General features: G+C 29.3%; 1 protein-coding gene across 25 annotated transcripts in view; it reads left to right on the top strand.

Moving 5' to 3' along the window:
• LOC124368346 (C-Jun-amino-terminal kinase-interacting protein 4) overlaps positions 1 to 20,934 on the top strand; it is a 152,075-nt gene that overhangs the window by 55,249 nt on the left and 75,892 nt on the right. For 14 of the 25 annotated variants that reach the window (XM_046825649.1, XM_046825711.1, XM_046825624.1 and 11 more), the window contains 4 exons: positions 1,873 to 1,929; positions 2,967 to 3,114; positions 3,697 to 3,884; positions 10,712 to 10,891. In XM_046825649.1, coding sequence (XP_046681605.1) covers positions 1,873 to 1,929; positions 2,967 to 3,114; positions 3,697 to 3,884; positions 10,712 to 10,891 — 573 coding nt within the window. The remainder of the gene's footprint in view (positions 1 to 1,872; positions 1,930 to 2,966; positions 3,115 to 3,696; positions 3,885 to 10,711; positions 10,892 to 20,934) is intronic. The other 11 variants (XM_046825715.1, XM_046825710.1, XM_046825708.1 and 8 more) reach the window with 2 other exon arrangements.

The raw sequence follows: 20,934 nt of genomic DNA, 5'->3' as shown, positions 1-20,934 counted from the left end.
TGCTATTACTGAACGGTTCCCAGATGTGATATAACGGCTTTTGTTCTTCCCGGTTTAGAGTTAAATTGAAGGTATAAACCAGCCAGAACCCTGCTTGGGATACTGAGTGTGTTACTCATATACATTGTTATGAATGTTGCAGTAGGTTCCCAGTTTAGGTTCAACTGGAAGGTATAAACCAGCCAGAACCCTGCTTGGAATACTTAGTGTGTTACTCATATACATTGTTATGAATGTTGCAGTAGGTTCCCTGTTGAGGTTCAACTGGAAGGTATAAACCAGTCAGAACCCTGCTTGGGATACTTAGTGCGTTACTTATATACATTGATATGAATGTTGCAGTAGGTTCCCTGTTGAGGTTCAACTGGAAGGTATAAACCAGTCAGAACCCTGCTTGGGATACTAAGTGCATTACTAATATACATAGTTATGAACGTTGCAGTAGGTTCCCTGTTGAGGTTCAACTGGAAGGTATAAACCAGCCAGAACCCTGCTTGGGATACTGAGTGCGTTACTTATATACATTGTTATGAACGTTGCATTAGGTTCTCAGTTTAGGTTCAACTGGAAGGTATAAACCAGCCAGAACCCTGCTTGGGATACTTAGTGCGTTACTTATATACATTGTTATGAACGTTGCATTAGGTTCTCAGTTTAGGTTCAACTGGAAGGTATAAACCAGCCAGAACACTACTGTTGATACTTTGTGCATTACTCTTATACATTGTTATGAACGTTGCATTAGGCTGTGTTATATAACATACTATAATGTTTTTATGGTGAATTCTAATATTAATTAAATTTAAACAAGTTAAAGTATTTTGTTTGTATGGTTTTAGAAACACTGTTTTGCAGCAGAAATGCCATCTTTGTTTTTGCTTAGATTTAAATGTTTAAATTTTACAACTGTTTCCATAGTAACAATTTTACATAAATATACACTATTTTTATATGTAATTCTATTACAAAAACAAGTGTTAAATATTGTTATCTCTCTATTACAATTTTTGTTTTGAGGAATGAAATGAAATGACTAACTCAAAATTCTGTGCCCGGCCCTTTTCTTCTTCTTCAATAGATTAAAATTAATAAACAACCTGGAAATGAGTTTGATAACAAATGCAATACAGATTAGTCTTTCTAATAAGGTTTCATGATTGAAGACGATTGAATAAATTTAAACTTAATTATTATAATGAAGTATAAATATTATATGGAACTGTTCACAACTAAACAAAGATAAGCTTTAATTTGATACTGTACAGATTATCCAGTTTTATGTTTAGGAATAATATAGGTAGGAGAAGGTTTAGCGGGTATTGGTGTTTGTACAGGTCAGGTGAGACCTGTATAAGAGGCAGGGCAGGGTTTGCACTGAAAGTATTGGTGAATTCACTTGTGGGAACGTGTATTATCTATATAATGGTGAAGGTAAATACAGGTGGATGTATTGAGCAGGGTTTTTATGTGTTTTCTCATAGAAACATACAACATGTAATAGTCCGAATAATAGTTTTGTAATCAGGGTAGGGATGACATTAATTTATAACAAAATCACTTCAATTTGTTGAGAGTTACAAACTTTAAATACCTCTCCCTTAAAAAAAATTGATTGTTTTTTTTTACTATGATACTAAACTACACATGAATTTACTGTTTGTAATAGAAGATTTTTGGGATAAAGAATGATGTTTAAAGATAAGGCAAAGATAACAATAAATCATGATGTAGACATTTCATTGGCTAAAACTTTATTTTTTCTCCAAATAAAATAAATTTGTGTAAAAATAGAAACACTATCTCGTTTACACATTGTAACATGATTTTGAAACTTCAATTTTTCATTGTTTGTAACATAATGATTTATTACAGGAATGCCTTAAACATTGTCAAGGATGACTTGATAATCAAAGTGGATGAACTTACAAGGTAAGGAGGGACTTTTTATCAACTACAGTTTTCTGTAGTATTTTTTTACATTTTAGATTTTATAATGGAACAACAAAAGAAAACAATCCTCTTTAAGGGTGAACTAAAAGTAGTTAATAAAAATGTAGACAACCTATAACAAAAACATTATAGAAATATCATTTCATTTTTAAATCTAATACATGAAAATTAAAATAAAGAAATAAAAAGAAAACCATTGTTAGCTAAACCAGATTTAATTGTCAGTTTAACATTTTTTTATTAGCTATGACTAATCACAACAATAACCACATGTATCTACACTTATGTGTTATTTGTATTTACTAATGCATGCAACGCTTCTTTTATGTCAGTAAAGGGATATATTAACCATAAAATAAAGGTAGTAAAAATTACAAGGGTAGAATTTTTATGTTACAAGTTTATAACTGGAGTTTGGGCTCTTGCAGATTCTGTTTATGTCTGTGCATGTGTGTAATGTTCATTTTAGGTGATGCAGTGTGTTAACATAGTAAGTATAATTATTTACTTAATTTGGTATTGGATTCTTGTTTGCTACTATTAAACTGTATGGGTTGCTCAATATTAACTTCAGCAAAATGGCTAAATCAGTGAACAGGTATTTAATTATTGATGTACTAATAATTAGTAACATATAGACAATTTGTGCAATGTCACAATAATATTTTATTTGAATACAATTACAAAATAACAAGTAAATGACTGTTAATTGTTTAGTGTAATCCTGTATTTGTTTTTTAACAGTTGTCAGTATGATGTGTGTAATAATTAAAGCAGATATTTAAGTACCATAAACCTGTAATTTAGAATATTTTTCCATTTATCTATGTTTTTGATAAAGTAATAACTATTATTATTTTTGTTATTAGTGTTTTTATTTTGAAATTACTTTCTTATTAAAAGTATTGAGACTATAACTTTTAAAACACAGATATATAAAACTAAACATTAGATGATAAAATAATTATAACAAAAGTAGTACGTTACACTAAATAAAAATCATATGTATGTTTTAGTGAGCAAGAGATTCTAAGGGAAGACTTAAAGTCATTACAAACCCTGAAAAATAGACTGAGGCAGAAAGTAACAGAACTTGAGGAAGAGCTTAAGAAGACAAAAGAGGAAGCTGAAAAGCTGGCAAAGTCTAGCAAGTCAGACGATGAGGTGATAAATAGTGAAATTTTATTTTAATGTGTTGTTAAAACAATTCATTAGATTAATTTATTACAAACAAGTATTTGAACATTCAGTCTTTTGATTTGATTTTGTTCTAACTCTTCATAGTAAAAAAATGTAAAAGTTTTCAGTAGCAAAGCTTGTAATTAAAAATAATTCTTGTTAACAAATCAAATTAAAAAGTACATTTATACAGAATTATTAAAAATTAAACACACTAGGCATTTAAAAACAAATAACAATAACAATATGCAGTTTTCTAGATTCCAAAATTGCTTATGAAAATGTAACTTTATTTTAGGAAAACATACTTGTTTTTACGTAAAACTCAAAAGAAACTTGATTTATTTAAATTTGTTGTATAAAGAACAAAATGATATAACTTTTTTAATTCTCATTTTAATATTTAGTAATATAATTTATTTTTGAAGAAGTTCCAAAACTTTCTTTAAAGAGTATGATAATGGCTTGTCAAGTGAAGGAATTTTATATGCAATATATATTATGTCATAATGTTAAGCATTCAGAAAAAATACAGTTACCATGAACTTGAGTCTTTGTTTGTCCCAGGAGGATGTCCCTATGGCACAACGCAAGAGATTCACTCGTGTTGAGATGGCACGAGTACTGATGGAGAGAAATCAGTATAAAGAACGGTTCATGGAACTCCAAGAAGCGGTCAGATGGACTGAAATGATAAGGGCATCGAGAAATGACCCGAATTTAGATAAGAAAAACAAACAAGGTGTTTGGAAATTGTAAGTAAAGTGGAATTTCATTTGAGTAGTTTTCTTTACTATTACTTTTTATGTAAAAAAAGATTTTGTTGAAACTACATACTTCTATGTAAACACTTTTTAAGAATCAGGAAATGCTTGACAAGTTGGCAGTTTATTGCTGCTGCATATTTTCATTTCTTTAGAATCTGTTTATCTTTCTTATAGTAAAAGATCTTGTTACCACAATTACCGCTTATAAAATATTATTATTTAAGGAATTTGGGCAAACCTAAAAGAAACTAATAACATTTTTACTTATATTGTTGCTAGTTGATAGGAAAATCAGCAGGCTTACCTTGAAAACTATCTTCTAGAGTCACTTATTAAAAGAACACATAAAAAAGTGCACATATTTTACAGATAATTAGTAATAATCTATTGCTACTTCAGTATAACAAGAATGGTATATACTGGTTGAGAAAGATTGTAGAGTAATTGAACGTTTCTAATTATGTGTAAAATATGTTTACTTTTATGTGATTTTTCATTTAGTGAACCCTAGAAGATAGTTTTCAAGGCAAGCCTGCTGATTTTCTTATGAATTAGTAACAATTCCTGGTTTCATCCCTATTAATTCAATTATTACTGTTAATTATACTGGTTAAAGTATTTCATATCTGATACAGTACATAATTCTTCAACATTATTTAACAGAGAAAATGATATCATCAGTCCAGGGTACACTGGAATACCCTAAGGACTGTGGTCAGTGACTTGAGGGTTGCCAATATACCCTGTACACTATGCATGGTCACATACGCAAAAAAGGAACAGGAAACTTTATTTATCAAGAGCTGTATTAATTACTTTCACAAATAAATTAATTACCTATTATATATTATTGGTTGAGATTTAGCAAAGCCTGTATTTCAAAGGATGGAAAAATTTCATTTCTGTCTGTATGTCCCTCTACACCTTATCTTGAAAACAAAGATTATGACCTATAGACATGAAATTTTGCATGAAGCTTTATTTAAATAAAAGAAATACTGAGTTCAATGATGAGTATGTCACTCCATAGGTTTCAGCTGACTGTTAGTGAATATTTTTATATAGGTATTATGGGTAACATGATGGGTAACCATGATGGTAACAAAAAAATAGCAGAATAAATAAATTTCGAAAATAAACTGAGTACAATCATATTATATTTGAACCTGTGAAATTTTTATTCACAGAGCAAAATAAAACATAATAGAATGAAAAGTCAATGTTAAAAGTTGGTAACTTTTCGATTTGATTTCAGCGCACTCTTGTGTTGTAATACCTTGCAAAAAATTAGCTGAGCGTAATTTTTGTGTAAATTTTTGTTCTTTATGATTGTATGTGTGTCTCTATCTGTCCATAGAACATCTCGAGAATGGAGTGAGTTATGTATTATTATGTATTAAAGATTTTGCATGCAACTATAGCGAAGCCTGTTATGCAACATGTGGTGTGGCACACTTCTACCTTATATTACCATATACAACTATTACAAAACACTCAGTGTTTTCAAGTAACAGCCGGATGATAATAAAAAACCTCCAAAAAGGAATGAAATATTTTATGATAATGTATATTCTGATTATGATATATAATGATAAATCTTTGTTATTACTCCTTATTTTTTTAGTTTTTATTAGTTACTCTTTACATTGTTTATATAATCTTATTTGTTTTATTTTTAGTAACCTTTAGTTGTAAATATATTTAATATTTTGACAATGCACTTGTTCGCCGTTACTCATGTAATTTGATCAAATATTGATGCGCATAAATAAAACTATTACTAGAACATAACTATGAATGCTGAAATCTATAATAAACAATAAATTTGTCCTACAATTTTCACACAAAAACCGCCTTCTCCTATTAAAACTAAGATCATAATCAAATGTTATTTTAAGTGAGAAGACGGCCATCAGTATACTCAGCACCATACTGCGTCAGAGTAGCCTATACCACCTTGATAAGTGAACATGCTTTAGGTTATTCTGGCATGAGATATTACTAAATTTATAAATCAGTGGTATTTTAGTTGTTTTTGCTTTCTTTTAACCCTCCAACTGATAATAAAACTCCCAGAATGATACACTGGTTTTTGTCTTTGCACAGTATATTTTTTTAATATAAAAAAATTGCTAAATGCGAATTAATAAGTTTTATATATTAATTTTTTTGTTATAAACTACAAAAAATTTGAAATCATACAAATATGCATTTACTATAGTACCTATTGTGTTTTATTTGTATATTAATTGAAAATGTGTATTGTAAATTTTTTGTTTTCTAAGTTTCACTCCATGTAACTTTCACATGATTTAAGATAGTAAGATGCTGTAGTTGTACAAAATATACAAATTTTTGTAGTGAACAGATTATAAAATAAATACACTTATTTACAACACAAAAAGGTTTTTTGATAAAAATGTTAAGTATTGTCTACTTTTTTGGCAGTATGCGTATCCATATTAGTGTTTGATAAATTCTTTCAGCAAGAAGAATATCAGATAATGATGAATTGTTTTCACTGTCACTATCAATTTTCAAAACCCATCTCACATTCTACCGGTTTATAATCATCCAGACTACCTGGCAACAAATCTGACAAAGAAATATCATCATGCACTTTGCCGATATCAGAACTAATAAATTTTCATCATCCAATAGTTGACATATAAAATTTGAACAACAGGGATCACCCATTTCACAACATAATAATCAATTATAAACAACTAGCCTACATAATAACCTAGCAACAGTAGCAACAAACAAATATCTTCAAGACTGTGTAGCTCGTCGCCAGCTTCATAGTCTGTCAGCAATATGCCATAACGCATTTAGATCGATATCAGCTGACAATGAGTAATATTTGAACATAAAATGAATTAATATTTATGAATAGAGGATTTGACTGGTGCAAGTCATGCCTTTATAACTTAAAACAGTTTTCGCATCTTAATAGCGGAAAGTTGACAGACAGCTGTCTTTATCAGTTCACAAGCGGTTGTTAAAAAGGCCCATAAAAAGTGTTCAGTTTTCTTCAATAATACAATTTTTCCTGCTATTGTTAGCTTTTCTCTCTTGGTAAAAAAGTAAATTTACCTGTACATTTCATTTAATGTATTCAAATAAAAAAATATTTTTTTATACGAACAAAATGAGTAACTAAAACACTCTTGTAACATTTTTGTAGCATAACAATTAAAAAAATATTTATAGTATATGGTTTTTGGCCCTTTTTAGTAGGCGTGAACAATTGCGCATAAACTATACATAGTAAAAATAAAGTGATTGGCTGGGTTTCCATTACTAACTCCTTTTTTCTGGCAAAAACAGGAAAACATTTTTGGAAAATTTTTATATAGGCTTTTTTATCAAAAGATCTATCAACACTTTGTAGCAAATTTAACTAGATTTTGTAATTTTTAATGATATATTTTGAAACATGATTTTACATAATAGGAACTATGCAGGCCTATCAGTTTTTCAATTTTATAGCAGTTAGAATTTATGTAACAAGAACATTGTAGTGGTGAATTGTGTTACTAAGGAACTTTCTAGATTAAAATGTTTGTATGCCCACACTATATGTCACTTGGCTTCGTTGAAGTTGCATGCAAAAAAAGTCTAGAGCTCATTTCATCAGGCTACATGGGTTACTATGTCACATGTTAAAATGTCGTATGATTGTATTGGTTTTTTTTTACAAATTTATTCATTCTGCATTTTTGTTGTTTCCATCATGGTTACCCATAATACTAATTAAAAGTATTCATTAACGCTCAGCAAAGTGCCATGTAGTGACATGCATCATCGTCAAACTTGATGTTGCTTATATAGAAATGAAGCTTCATGCAAAAATTCAAGTCCATAGGAGATTGTTCTTGAGATATCATGCAACACAGAGACAGACAGTAGGACAGAATGATGTTTTCCAGCCCCTCAAGTGATATGCTTCTTAATGCTCAGCGTATCAAATGAAATATACAGGGTGTTTTAAAAGAATATATGTATTACAAAGTATTATTTTGTCCATACTAATCATTGTTGCACCTCGGCTCGGCTATTGTTGAAATAATGAATCTGTAGTCTAATTTATATTAACCCTTTAAGCGTCATGAAAAATTAGACCTGATCTTTGATAAAGTTACAATTTTTTAAAATGTCCAATGTGTAAAGTTAAATTTATTTTCGTTTCTATATGTGAAAATAGAGGTATTTAACGGTAAATAAAATTTGTTTAGCCCTTTTTGGATTTCCTAGGCTAATTTTTAACTTTTGAGAATATCGTAAAATAACAGTGTAGTTGTCACTAATATTTTTATCATTTATTCAGTAAGTATGGGAATGAAACACAGTTTTATAGATAAACATGTACTATATTACAAACCAATAAAATTAGAAAAATACAAAAGTAGACAAAGAGTGTTTATTTGGTGGCGGGCTGTCACAACTGACATTCCGCGCGTCTCCCGCAAGCCACTGTTATCGCGTGGACTTTAAACCTTCTTATCGCTCGGCAACCTGTAGGACAGCCTTGCGGGGCTTGAATTATGTTTCTTGCTTTCTGATAACATCTTTATGACCGTAGTAAAATATTAAAAAGTTTGGGGTTGACCAAGTAATTGCTCAGAATTACCAAATCTTCAAATTCCGAATCCTCTGGATTCGCCATTCACACAAATAATGGTAAAAAACACTAAATAAATACTGGAAACTGCTGTATATAATATGAATAATTTACTTTAAAAAGAATAGGACACAACAGAAAATTAGCGATAACCGAAATACATATGCGTGTACCGGACGCTTCTCACTAACTAACTGGCTAGATGCCTTGACGGGAGCTCCCGTCAATGACTTTGTGAAAGGCGCGGGGCCACGCCCGCTAGACAGTGTTTGGCCAATTAGAAGCAACTGCCACTCCCATTGTAACAGAATTCGAGGCAGGGCAACCTGTCTGTATGTCGCATGACTACTAGAACCATCTAGCAGCAAAATATTCAACTAACATAGCAGTAAGAAAATAAAGAATGCAAAAACGCGGATCCACGGCAATAACGTTTTTGAGCTTGTAGTGGCCCTCCGCGGATCCGCGTCAATAACGCTGGAAAGGTTAATAATAGCCACTAGATGTCAGTTGTCTTCTGCTTTGCTTGGTAACCGTAATATGTTTAAAACAACTACTCCACAGCAGAAATAATTTTGTGTTCCCGAGTTGATGAAGTGCATTTCCTTGATTACTGTGCAAAGATGTTCCAGGTTGAGATACCAAATTGATCCTCCGTAAAACATTCGCAGATGGTATCGACAGTTTGTAGATACAGAAAAGAGTCCTGACCGCCCTCGTGTTTCTGAAGAAAATGTTACATGAATTCATATTACTTTCTAACATAGTCCTTCAAAATCAACTTGTGCCAATAGCGAGTTACAAATGCCTACAATAATTTTGCCGTGTTTTGAGACACCGCGTTGGTTGGTTATGAAGCTGTACAAGTTACAGCTCTTATGAGCTCTGCGTCCTGATGGTAAACACAAACATATGGCATTTTGTAACGAAATTCTTGATGCTATCGACAATGATAACACTTTCGCACAACGCATCGTATTCAATGATGTAGCAACTTTCGATGTTAGGGGTCAGGTATAAAAACAGAATGTTTGAGTTTAGAGCCTATAGAACCCACATGCAGATATTGAACATGTACGAGATTCGTCCAAAGTCAATATGATTTGTGCATTATCCCGATCATCTGTTTACGGCCTATTCTTCATTGTTGGAAACACAGTTAACGGTCAGCAGTATCTCAATATATTAGAAAATTGTTTGTTTCTGAGGTTGCATAAAGACAACTTCAATTTTTAACAAGCCAAGGTAACCCCTCACTGGATTCACCAAGTGCGTGAATATCTGAATGAATATTACAAACCCAGCTCTACTGAACTGTTATATTGGTCGTCAAGGAGCTGGCAACTTAACATGTCTCTTTTAAACTTAATGGTCACCGGATTTTACACCCTGTAACTTCTTCCTTTGGGGTTTAGTTTTTCATGTCTCTGATGGAGGATATATTGAATATCTGTAATCTGAACTTGAAAGGTATATATGGAATATGTGTGTAAAGTTTTGTCTTCGTACATCTTAAAATTTAATAAATATGTGCGTTTGAAACAAGTATATTCTTTTTGAAACACTCTGTATTGATTCCATCAAATGAAGCTATCCACTGTCTTCAGAAGTTCTGTCATATGATGGAATCTGGACTCGGAAAGTTTCAAGATATTGTTATAAAATATTGTAATCTAATCCTTAAATTGTGTTACTTACATTAGATAAACAGCTTGTATAATGTTTGCTGGTAATTTAATTGGCAAGAGGTTTGATCTTTATTAATATGTAGTGAGAGTTTCTATTTCACATAAAATGTTTTCATAGTATTCATGTTTCTGTTGCAATAATTTTTTAATAAAGCTATAAAGTACTACCAGATAAACTGTTATGGTAACATTAAAATATATCCATATATTATTATATTTATTATAGTAAATTGAGTATTTTCATAATCATATAATCATATTGTAAAGAAATTACTTCATTAGCATGAAATAACATAAAGTTGTACTTCAGGAAATTTTCAAGGTGATAAGTTTATAAATGTTTTAATGAACATACTTACTTATAAAATATCAAACTATTTAAAATAAAGCATTTACAAGACTTAGTAATATACACTGACATTTCCAAGATCATTTCAGAAGTATCCTACATAATGTGTGTTTGTTTGCTAAATAACAGATTATGTAACAAGTATTGTTTTTAGTTTCAGTAACCTATTCAGTCCCAATGAGAGAGGCGGGATTGCTCACCGAAAGCCCCTGCCATACGGCAATATTCGCTATAACGCACCAACACATCACATAAGTCCTGCTTTGGATACAATGCGCAAACGCTCCATGAGTGATCGGAAACGAGGACTTGATCTCATAGACTCAGGAGACCTGTAAGTAAACATCTTTCATATCTTCAATTTGTCTATTTTACTTGTAAAACTTCATATATTTTCAATAACACTGGGAGTAATGCACATTATGTATGATAATTTCTTCAGGTACAAGAACGTATTTCAATATATTACTTACTCTGTTCATCAATAGACCTTTTAGTAATAGTGTTTTTATTATAAGTGAATCAGAAAATACCAATAACTGAAAAGAATAAATCAAAGATCAGAATATTTACTAAGTACATGTTTTAAAAGTGCAGTTATATTTCAATTACTGTATAAATGTGGGTGAGTTTATTAAATTTAACATAACATATATAAATAATAACCTTAAAATAACATAGTACCAAAAAATCTACTAGTTTCTACATGTGTCTTGTTATAGGAACACTTCAAATGAAATTATGTGATGAAAATTTTGATTTAGTTAGTTGCACTACCTAGAGAGAATTATTATAAAATATGTTACCCAATAAGGGCGTAAAAATGAGTTAATTGTGAATTGTTATATATGAAATATGTAAGTTTGGAATACAAGATTTATAAGTTCATCTCTGAGAGGTCTTGGCAGATTTCATAATTATATTTCAATTTGTAACAGACCCGATATTCTAGAGGATTTTCTACAGATTATCGCAGATTTGTGGAAAGTCATTTCATAACATATTGGATCCTGTCTAAATTGTATTGTGAGGTTTAAACTTGCATTAGAACATTCTGAAGGAAATATAAAAGTATGATATTCATTTGTCTTATAATTATTGTTTTGTTAATTTCTACATAAAGAATTTATTGACCATTCTGAAAAATTGTAAAACATGAGATACAATACTTATGAGATGACTAACAAAATATAAAATTCGTACTGAATTAAATACTGAGTGATATATATTTTAAAATAAAGTTTGTTTGAATTTCTATAGGGTTATTTCATTTCATTATAATTTGACAAAAGTAAATACTTTTCTGGAATTTAAATTCAAATCCCTCAAGTAAATGAAGAAGCCATAAATATAATTTTAAATATGGATAAGTATTTCATATATCATGTATAATATATAAATAAGAAGTAAAAGTACCTGAGTTGAATTTTTTCAAATCCAATTAATTATAAATAGTTTGAGCTTGGAGGAAAAATGTCTATAAAATAAATATATTACATAATATTGAAACAAAAAATGAGAGCTCTTTTTGGTAAGAGATCCAAATTTATGTAGTGGAAGAAGTTATTCTTATTTGTCAATGTGAAATGTACCACAAATTTATTATCTGTTTGCTATATGTGAATGGAGTTGTTGTTGCACTTCTGAAGATAAAACACTATATCTAAAATGTAATATTGTTTAATGTGTGCAAGGTTAAGAACTACTTGTGAAGTAGGTGATAATGTTTTTATTCATGTGAATTTATTTCTATTAGTTTTAACCGGAACGAACACAACAAAAACTTTTTACCACAAGGTTACTTGATGTTGGTTTAGTTAGAATGAGATGTTGGGTTCCTAGGCCGAGTGAAGAGGAGATTCAAGCGCTTTTCGTAAAAGAAGAGTTACCGTTACCAGTGGTGCCATCTGAAGTAGACTCTGGTTTCGAGTGTGATCCTTGTGCAGAAGTCTACCTCTCAAATTAATGGGCTCTGTTCAAAAAGACAGGTCATGTCAATAAATTTTCTACCAAAGAAACAATATTTTCTAACGTAAGAACTATTGCTCACACAGCCAGCTAATTATGATGTGTTGTTATATGTAAGGAATATTTCTAAGAAATTCACTAAAACTAGTTATATATTTTATTAATTTTTACTGCATCCCAGTAAACAATTATATTATGTAAGTTTTCTAAGGCTACTCAAGAAGAAATTAGATTTTAATATTCTATAACTTACATTTAAAAGAACTACTTAATTATGTGTTTCTTTACTTGTTTTAGTGTGATATGATTATAATGTGTTGATGTATAATTTAAACAAAACAAAAGTTCTTATTAATTATTTGGTATACGTATTAAACCACCATCTGCTACTAGTAAATTAGATCTGTCATCAATACTATTAAAAAAAAGTAAATAATTGTATACTTTTAAATTTAAACAAGGGAAGTATGATTTGAGAATATATGTCTTTCTGGATTGGTAGAAAATGTATCTCTAAAAAAAATATAAGTACATATATTGAGGTATGAAAAACTGCTATCAACATTTTATGTAATCTAGAGGAGAATCATAGAAACACTTTCGCTTGATTTCATTGTTTGCAATAGTGGCTTGTTTTTCTCAGTTTGTTTTCAGTCATAATTTCTCATTGATTCTCTCTGGCTTGTCATCATACATTTCAGAACATACAAAAAGATCAGCTAATAGGTCAGAGCAGTAAAATAGCAAAAGTAAAACTTTATTGAAATGCCAATTGATTATCTTGTATCTGCCTCAGCTTGTTTGTAAACATATATTGATAAATTTAATATTGTTTTTCCATTATGTTATTATTAGTATAGATGCAAAGCACTGAAAATCACTAAACTTAAAATAATTCTGTTTTTAAAATAATTATAATTTTCTTTGTTATTTAGCATTCAAAACAAATTCAAAACATTTATTAAAAGATAACAAACTTGACAAAATAACAAAATTGGTTATAATAAAATCTTGCTTAAGTCACAGTCCAAAGTTAGCTTCTTGTAATAATTAGAAAGTTATAGGCCTATTTCTCGTTTCCTCTTTGTCACTTAAAGTAATGAAATATTATAGAACTAATCTAATTTTTGGAGTGTCCCTTACAAATCGAATTGTGACTTTCACTATCTTTATATTGCTGGCTGAGAACGTATAACTGTTATTTACATTTGTGATAGTTTATTTTTTGTGTGTGAAGTTAACCTTTCACTACATTTCCATTTTGGCCTCCATCAAAATTACTGCAAATCACAATCAAATTCCTTTCTCACAGGAAATTCCTCTATCAATTTAATGAAAAAGTATGTTTGCGTTTTTATAAAGTGAAATTGGCTCTTGTCTTCAAGTTTATTACAGGTCATGTTCTTACAGATACTGAATGATCAGTGGCAGATGGAGGATTAATGACATGAAAATTAATTTTTCATAATTATTTGTAAACAAGTTTGTGTGAATAATTCAATCCAGGTGAGCATATAAAAATCAGAGCAACTAAAAATTGTTTCATACATTATTTTATTTAAAAAATGAAAGTGTATTGATTCAATATAATTCAAGTAAAATGTTTAAAATAATTATGTTAGTCACGGTGCTTACTTAATATTTTCTATCAAGAAATATTAATAATATTATAAGTTACATATAATGATAAGTAACGTTTTTTTTTAAAGGGTGAAGTTTAATTCCTGTAATGTTTTCTCATTTGTTTGATATAAAGCTGAGAGGTTTTTATAGTAAAGACTAAAGTGAATATAATTGCTAATCACACCTAACAGAGTTCAAGATATACCTGTATTTATATAAAAGTGTCTAGACCTTGCCTTACTTAGTGATATCACAGCTTTATTCAATTTGTAATAATTATTCTATTTCATATTACATTTTAAATGTAAATTTCTCCTATTCTTTAATAAGGTTTATTTTACTTTAGGGATAGTAATCAGGCTACAAATAGTATAGTTTACAGTCCAAGCTTTATTTAAATGTTAGTAATTATGCCAATACAGTGTTAAAATTAATGTGATGAAGATCATTGATACCTTACAGTTGCACAGCACTTACTTCCAAGGAAATATTTATTTCCTTAGTACGTAGTTGTTTAAAAAAATTATAATGATTTTATAAATAATTTATATCAAAATATTTTTTGTCAGTGGAAGAATATTGGTATAGAAATACATAAATTCCTAATAATTAATACAGGAGGGAAATAATGCATCAAAACACTAAAAATATCTATGCAAACATTTTCACAACTTTGTATGAATATGGAAGAAAATTTAATTTGTGATAGTCAATGAACGCCAAAATCTCAACTGGTCATGTTTTTCAAGCATTAAAATGTAACTGCCTATTTGCCTAAAGATTTTTTCAAATTTATATTAATATCATATTCTATTTGTCATGAATCACTGTTGAGTTTTAAGCTATATAAAATTATGAATTGTTAACATTTTATTTTAAGAATCTATGTTTTTATTCAAGTCAAAGATATTATTTTAATAGCTGAACCAATTAAAAAGAAAGCAGGTCTTTCTTTTTAAGGCAGAAGGCTTATACCATTTAAAATGGATTTACACTTGTGCCTATAGTTACACAAATTTTAATGTAAAAATATCATTAAAGAAAAGTATTTAACGTTTATTTTTCATGTTTTTTTCATCATACTTGTTAAAAAATCGTTAATTTTGTTGTGAGCATTTTCAATGTTTATATTGTAACTGCTTCTAAATGCTTTAAATGTTAATGAGTAGTAAAACATTTTCAAAGTTTTTTATTTTTAGCCAAATTTACCACTTCCTGGGCATTCTAAATCCATGTTCTGTATAGTAATTTATTAAGATATTTTAAACATGGCACTATGGTACTGATGAGAAACACACCAATTATTTACTAAAAGTAGTTTTTAGGGAGATAATAATAATGATAATAAATCTTTATTGTCACAAACGTTTCATGATAATATAGCACAGCTATAAAACAGATGACATTGTCAAATATAACCTGCACTACTCTTGTTTTAGTAAATGCAAACAACCAAACACACAATACAATAAAACACACACTAAAACAGAGTATTAATTAACTTATCAAAGGATAGCAGTTATGTCAACTTGTAGACCTACTAAAAAATTTAAAGAATCAACATTAAAAAACAGTAATAGCCTTGATCAGAGAGCCAAAGGTAACAACAGTAACTGCCAAAAGAGAGTAGGTATCATGTAAACCAATAACTGTCTTCTATATTTTATATTGAAATATTTTTCTTATGATTACATTATTTGCTTAACATATTCACTGCTAAAAACATATTGAAACTCATTAGGCATGCTAAAAAAATTTAGCTTATATTGCAACAATGGCTGAAGGTATCTGATCGGAGACGGCAGCACCCAGAGTGAGTTGGGTGTGTATCCAATCAGAGGCAGTATCGGTGAATGTGTTAAGGTACTATTATCTAAATCAAATCTATTATTTTGTATAATATAGACAAGTATTTAGGTTTATAAAAGTATGGCTTTATATTGTGATCCCAATGTGACACAGGTAATATAATAAATAAAATAAACACTCTGAAGCGTTAATGGGAGTGTTAGCTAAATTTGTTACCTGCACCACACAAAAGGTTCTCCGTTACTGTAAGCTTCTCCTATTGTACGCAGGGTGTAACAGTATGCACAGCTCAACAGTATAACACATACTGGTAATTATTTACTGTCAGGCTTAATACAAACCGATAAGTGTGGCTGTAAATCATGTGACAGGTGCTATATTGAATAAGTTCTCATATATGTTCAATAGATTCGCTATATTAAACCTTTAGCAAATGATCCACAATAATTGTTATTGATCTTGTTTAGAAGTAATGAGACAGTTGAAATAACACTAAACATTATTTATTGCCTCTTATTTCAAATTGTCTTATTCTGGGCAAGCCATGTATTAACAGAAGAAATGTATAATGATTATTTTCACTAAATTAATTTCGAATTCAGTACATTTTGTGTGTCAAGAAGTTATTAGATCATAAATACAGTGTTCAAATCACCATAATTATTCAAATATGGAATAGCTGATTCCCTCCAAATAATGGTAATAAATTCTAAAATGCATAGCATTATATCATCCCATCTTTCAGAACAATTTAACTTAATAAACAGTTTGATATGTTTAAAGTATATTTTTTCATGTGGGGCGTTTAAAGTTATATAAAAAAGTTAAATTTTATTTTGAAATAGTGCTGCTAACAAAAGAACATTTATACTTGAGTTGTAGCTATCACTTCTTTAGAAGTTAAATTAATTTTAATAATTCAGTATTTTTTAAAGTATAACATTTTGAATTAAGTGTGTATTAAATTCTAAGTTGATCATTTTTGTTAAGTTTTAAACATTGTAATATTAAGATTAATGACTGAACTACTGAAATTTAATTGCGTTATATTAACATGTTACCATTTACATGTACATATTTCACATTGTGCCATAACATTGTAATAGTATAGGCTAGCTTTTAATACTCATGAATATATTAATGGGGTTTCATTACTAGATATTAGTATTATTTTATAACTAGTCTTTGTAACAAGACTGTAATTCTGTGCTCATTTCATTGGACATAAAATCTTCGAAAGCTGAATGAACAGGAGCTATTAGCTAACACTCATGAATATCTCTTACAAAAGTTTTTTGCTGTTCTAGAATAATAACAAATGTAACCCTACCAATATATTTTAACAATGCTGATAGCATTCTTAAATTATTTTTCAAATGAGATGTGTTTACAATGGATAACACGATTTTTAATGTGGCTTGACATCCAGCTGTTTGCTCTAATGATATCCCTTTCATACATATTTTTCTTCAGGAATAGCACTTTAGAAACCATATTTTCTTATATATCTACAACACTTAAAAGTAAAATTTCAATTGTGTTTTGTGTAATGTAGTTTTGGATGAAAAATAATAAATAATAACATTATGTTGTAAAATTTATTTTATTCATGTTGCACGTAACATTCGAGTGATAATTCTGAGATGGATGATTCTGTATAGAGCAGGTAAACTTGTGTAAGTGTTTGTATTAATATGGTCAGATTGTTATGGTTAACTGTCAGAATACCAATTCTGAAATAATTAAATTATGATACAGTTCCAATATCATTTGTATTAAATTTATATCCAGTGCTGTTTTGCACATTAATTCACCGTTTTCACTTTATTTCTATGAATAAAATTATGGCATTCCCACTTTGGAAACTATTGGCATTTAAAATGATAAATATATAAATGATGATTCAGTTTCATACTATATATGGCTAATCATTACTGTCTAAAAACCAATATTACAAAATGTATTTTTTGACATTTCATTTTTTTACACTAAAATGTAACAATATACAAATTATTATGTAGTAGTTTACTGGTTACCTGACACAAGTCTAGGAGGTAGTACTCACATTATTGTCAGTCATTTTGAGCCTCAGATTGAAATACAGTACAGGAATATCTGAAATCTTCTAAACAATGATATACAAAACAAAAAGGCTTCCAACTACAGTTCTGTGGAGGTGTAGCTTGAATACTTGTATATGTGCAAGTGGTAATTTAGAGTTTTATAAAATTATTAAACCCTAGTGCTGACTTAGAAGCTGTGTAATAATACTTATCAGTTTCTAACATCTTGAACTAGGTTCAGTACATTTACATATAATATACTCATGAAACTCTCGAAGATTTAATGTCTTTACCGCTTATTCAAATTTAAATATCTAAAAAACTAACTGTTTAGTTAGTTAGAATATGATCAAATTATATGATCACTATTATGCAACAGGTGTCTGTTATTCATTTTAGCATTCATTACACCAAAGTAATTGTAAGTTTAGTTCCTTTTGTGATAAAATTATGGATAGGTAATTTTAGTTTGCCTCAAAAATTGTATTCTAAGGTATTTTTGTGTTAATATTTTGAGTATCAACCATGTGTCAGACCATTCATATTTAATAACTACTGGATGATTAAGTTGAATGATGTAAGGATGAAGAAAGTAGTATGATTTTCAGTGTTTATGGCATATCAGACAGGCTCAATGGTAAGTAGTTTATTGCAATAAACATCTTTACTCTGACACTTTCTGTGACACCATGTACTGTCCTCACATAGTTACATTTAACTGGCTAGCTAGCCTTTATTCGGTTAGCTCTATACTGTGCAATGAGTGAGGCAGAAGTAGACTGTTTTAATTGCATTCTGTTTTAGTTTGCTATCCAGTACTTATTATAAATTGATGATGATAGCAGAATATTGTGGAAACCAAGCCTGTGTGCGTTGAGGTTAACATCTTTATTGTAAAGTTTGTTTCTAACAGTTGTTTTAGAGAATTGCTTATCTTGCCATTTCAAAGTATCAGATTTTTTTAGAATTTGCTAATGTCAATTAAATACTAAATAGTGATATATGAGGGTTGATTAGTATAAATTAATATGTTAAGGGTTATGTTATTTTAGAACGTATTAATTTTAAATACCCATCTTAGTGTGTTTTTTCAATGTGAAACCTGTATTGTTAAACAAACAGGCAAGTTATAAAAAAAGTTGTTCATTGATAAATCTTTAATGCATGTATTTATTGTAAATAAGTTTTGAGGGGTTCCATTGGCATTGATGTGATTGATTGTCATTAGAGGTGTATAATTTTGTGTTTGTGTTTTAAATGGAACCCCGATAACATTTTCCCTCAATTAATAATACATTTTTAATACCATCCCTTACTTAGTATCAGTTGTTAGCTTAGGTGAGTTGAAATAATGTGATAATCTTATAATAAAGGTTTTCATCAATTTAATGTACCAAGACATTTTAACCAAATAATAGGTTTTATTTTATAGAATTTTATTAATAACCACATGGTGTTGTGTTCAAGTTATAAGTGATAATTAATTTATGAAGATAATGTCAAAGATGGAATATCTGTTATACAATTACTGTCATGTTTCTATCTGTGATTAACTCTAGGCTATGTCACTTGAATATGTACAATTTGGTTTTGTTTAATAAAGATTATTTTATGTATTTAACTTGTAGTTTTTGTTTTTATATGTGTTTATTGTGTGTGTACAGTAAGACAACATTCTTCAAAGATATCTTTTTTTTTAATTTAAATTACGAGTTGGTCTAGGAAAGAAGATTTCATTAAAACGGAGGAGATACAGTATTGTAATTGGTGTCTGTGCACATGAATAAAGAGATTTTAATAATTATAAATAATTAGTTGACTTAAATGATTAAGAACGTAAATGATTAAACATATTTTTAATTAATCAATATTGAGTTTTTCTGTAGATTGAAATATTTATTGCAATCTGTAATATCCAAGTTTTGTATGTGTTTGTGGTTGTCCTAGTCTCATTTAGCTTGGACATACATAATCAGACTTCTACTTTACTATAAATAGTAAATATGTAAGAGTGACAATGCACTGATCTCAGTAATTTTTTTCCTAAAGCCTAATAATCTAATATAACAAGTGATACAATCCAAAAGTTACAATTTATAATGAATTAATCTGGCTAACAATAGCTTGATTGTATTTGTATGTCTATATGGCAATACCAAGTCTCTTGCAGTTAACATGTTAAACTACCAATCAAATACTGTCTAGCTGTAATAATACATGTAGTTGACTGGTACTGGGTTCTTTAGAGTTATCTTGGCTACTGTTCTTAAGACTTACACAGGCAACAGTTCATACTCAGACCTTGCCTTGACACTAAAAATATATTGAATATAAAAGATTTCAACAAACTTGCATCTTTGGATATTCAAAATATGAATTGGAATATACTATCCACTGATTTCCTATGATCGTCTCCTAATAAAATATAACAATATAACTATAATGTAGAAGATTTATTTCATTTATGATAGTGAAATGTAATGTATTTCAAAAACAAGAAATTAAGAGGCTTTTCCATACTACAATAATGTATTAACTTCATATAACATAACATTTTTGTTTAAACAACTATTGTAATATATTATTGAGAAGGTAAAAAAATCAAGTATTTTATCAGATGTTAGCTGAATAGTTCCGATTTATAAAATCTACACAGAAATTGAAAGCTGAAGATTCTTGGGTTCTTTATTTGTGAACATAAATAAAGTGCCATTTACTAACTACACTGTCAAACCAATAACCAAGAGTGGATTTGAACTGTATAAGTATGCAACCTAGTTTCTATGCTCCATTTTGTTGCTATGCACTTATTCCATCTTCTTTTCCACTGTTTTCAAAGCACCCTGGAAAGTCCTCAGCAGTCAGACATTTTAGTTGTTTTTTTCTTGCTTTATTATGTCAGAATCTTCACTGT

This window comes from Homalodisca vitripennis, chromosome 1 (genome assembly GCF_021130785.1).
Source record: "Homalodisca vitripennis isolate AUS2020 chromosome 1, UT_GWSS_2.1, whole genome shotgun sequence".
Classification (NCBI taxonomy): Eukaryota; Metazoa; Arthropoda; class Insecta; order Hemiptera; family Cicadellidae; genus Homalodisca; species Homalodisca vitripennis.
This window is presented reverse-complemented; position numbering and strand designations above follow the sequence as displayed.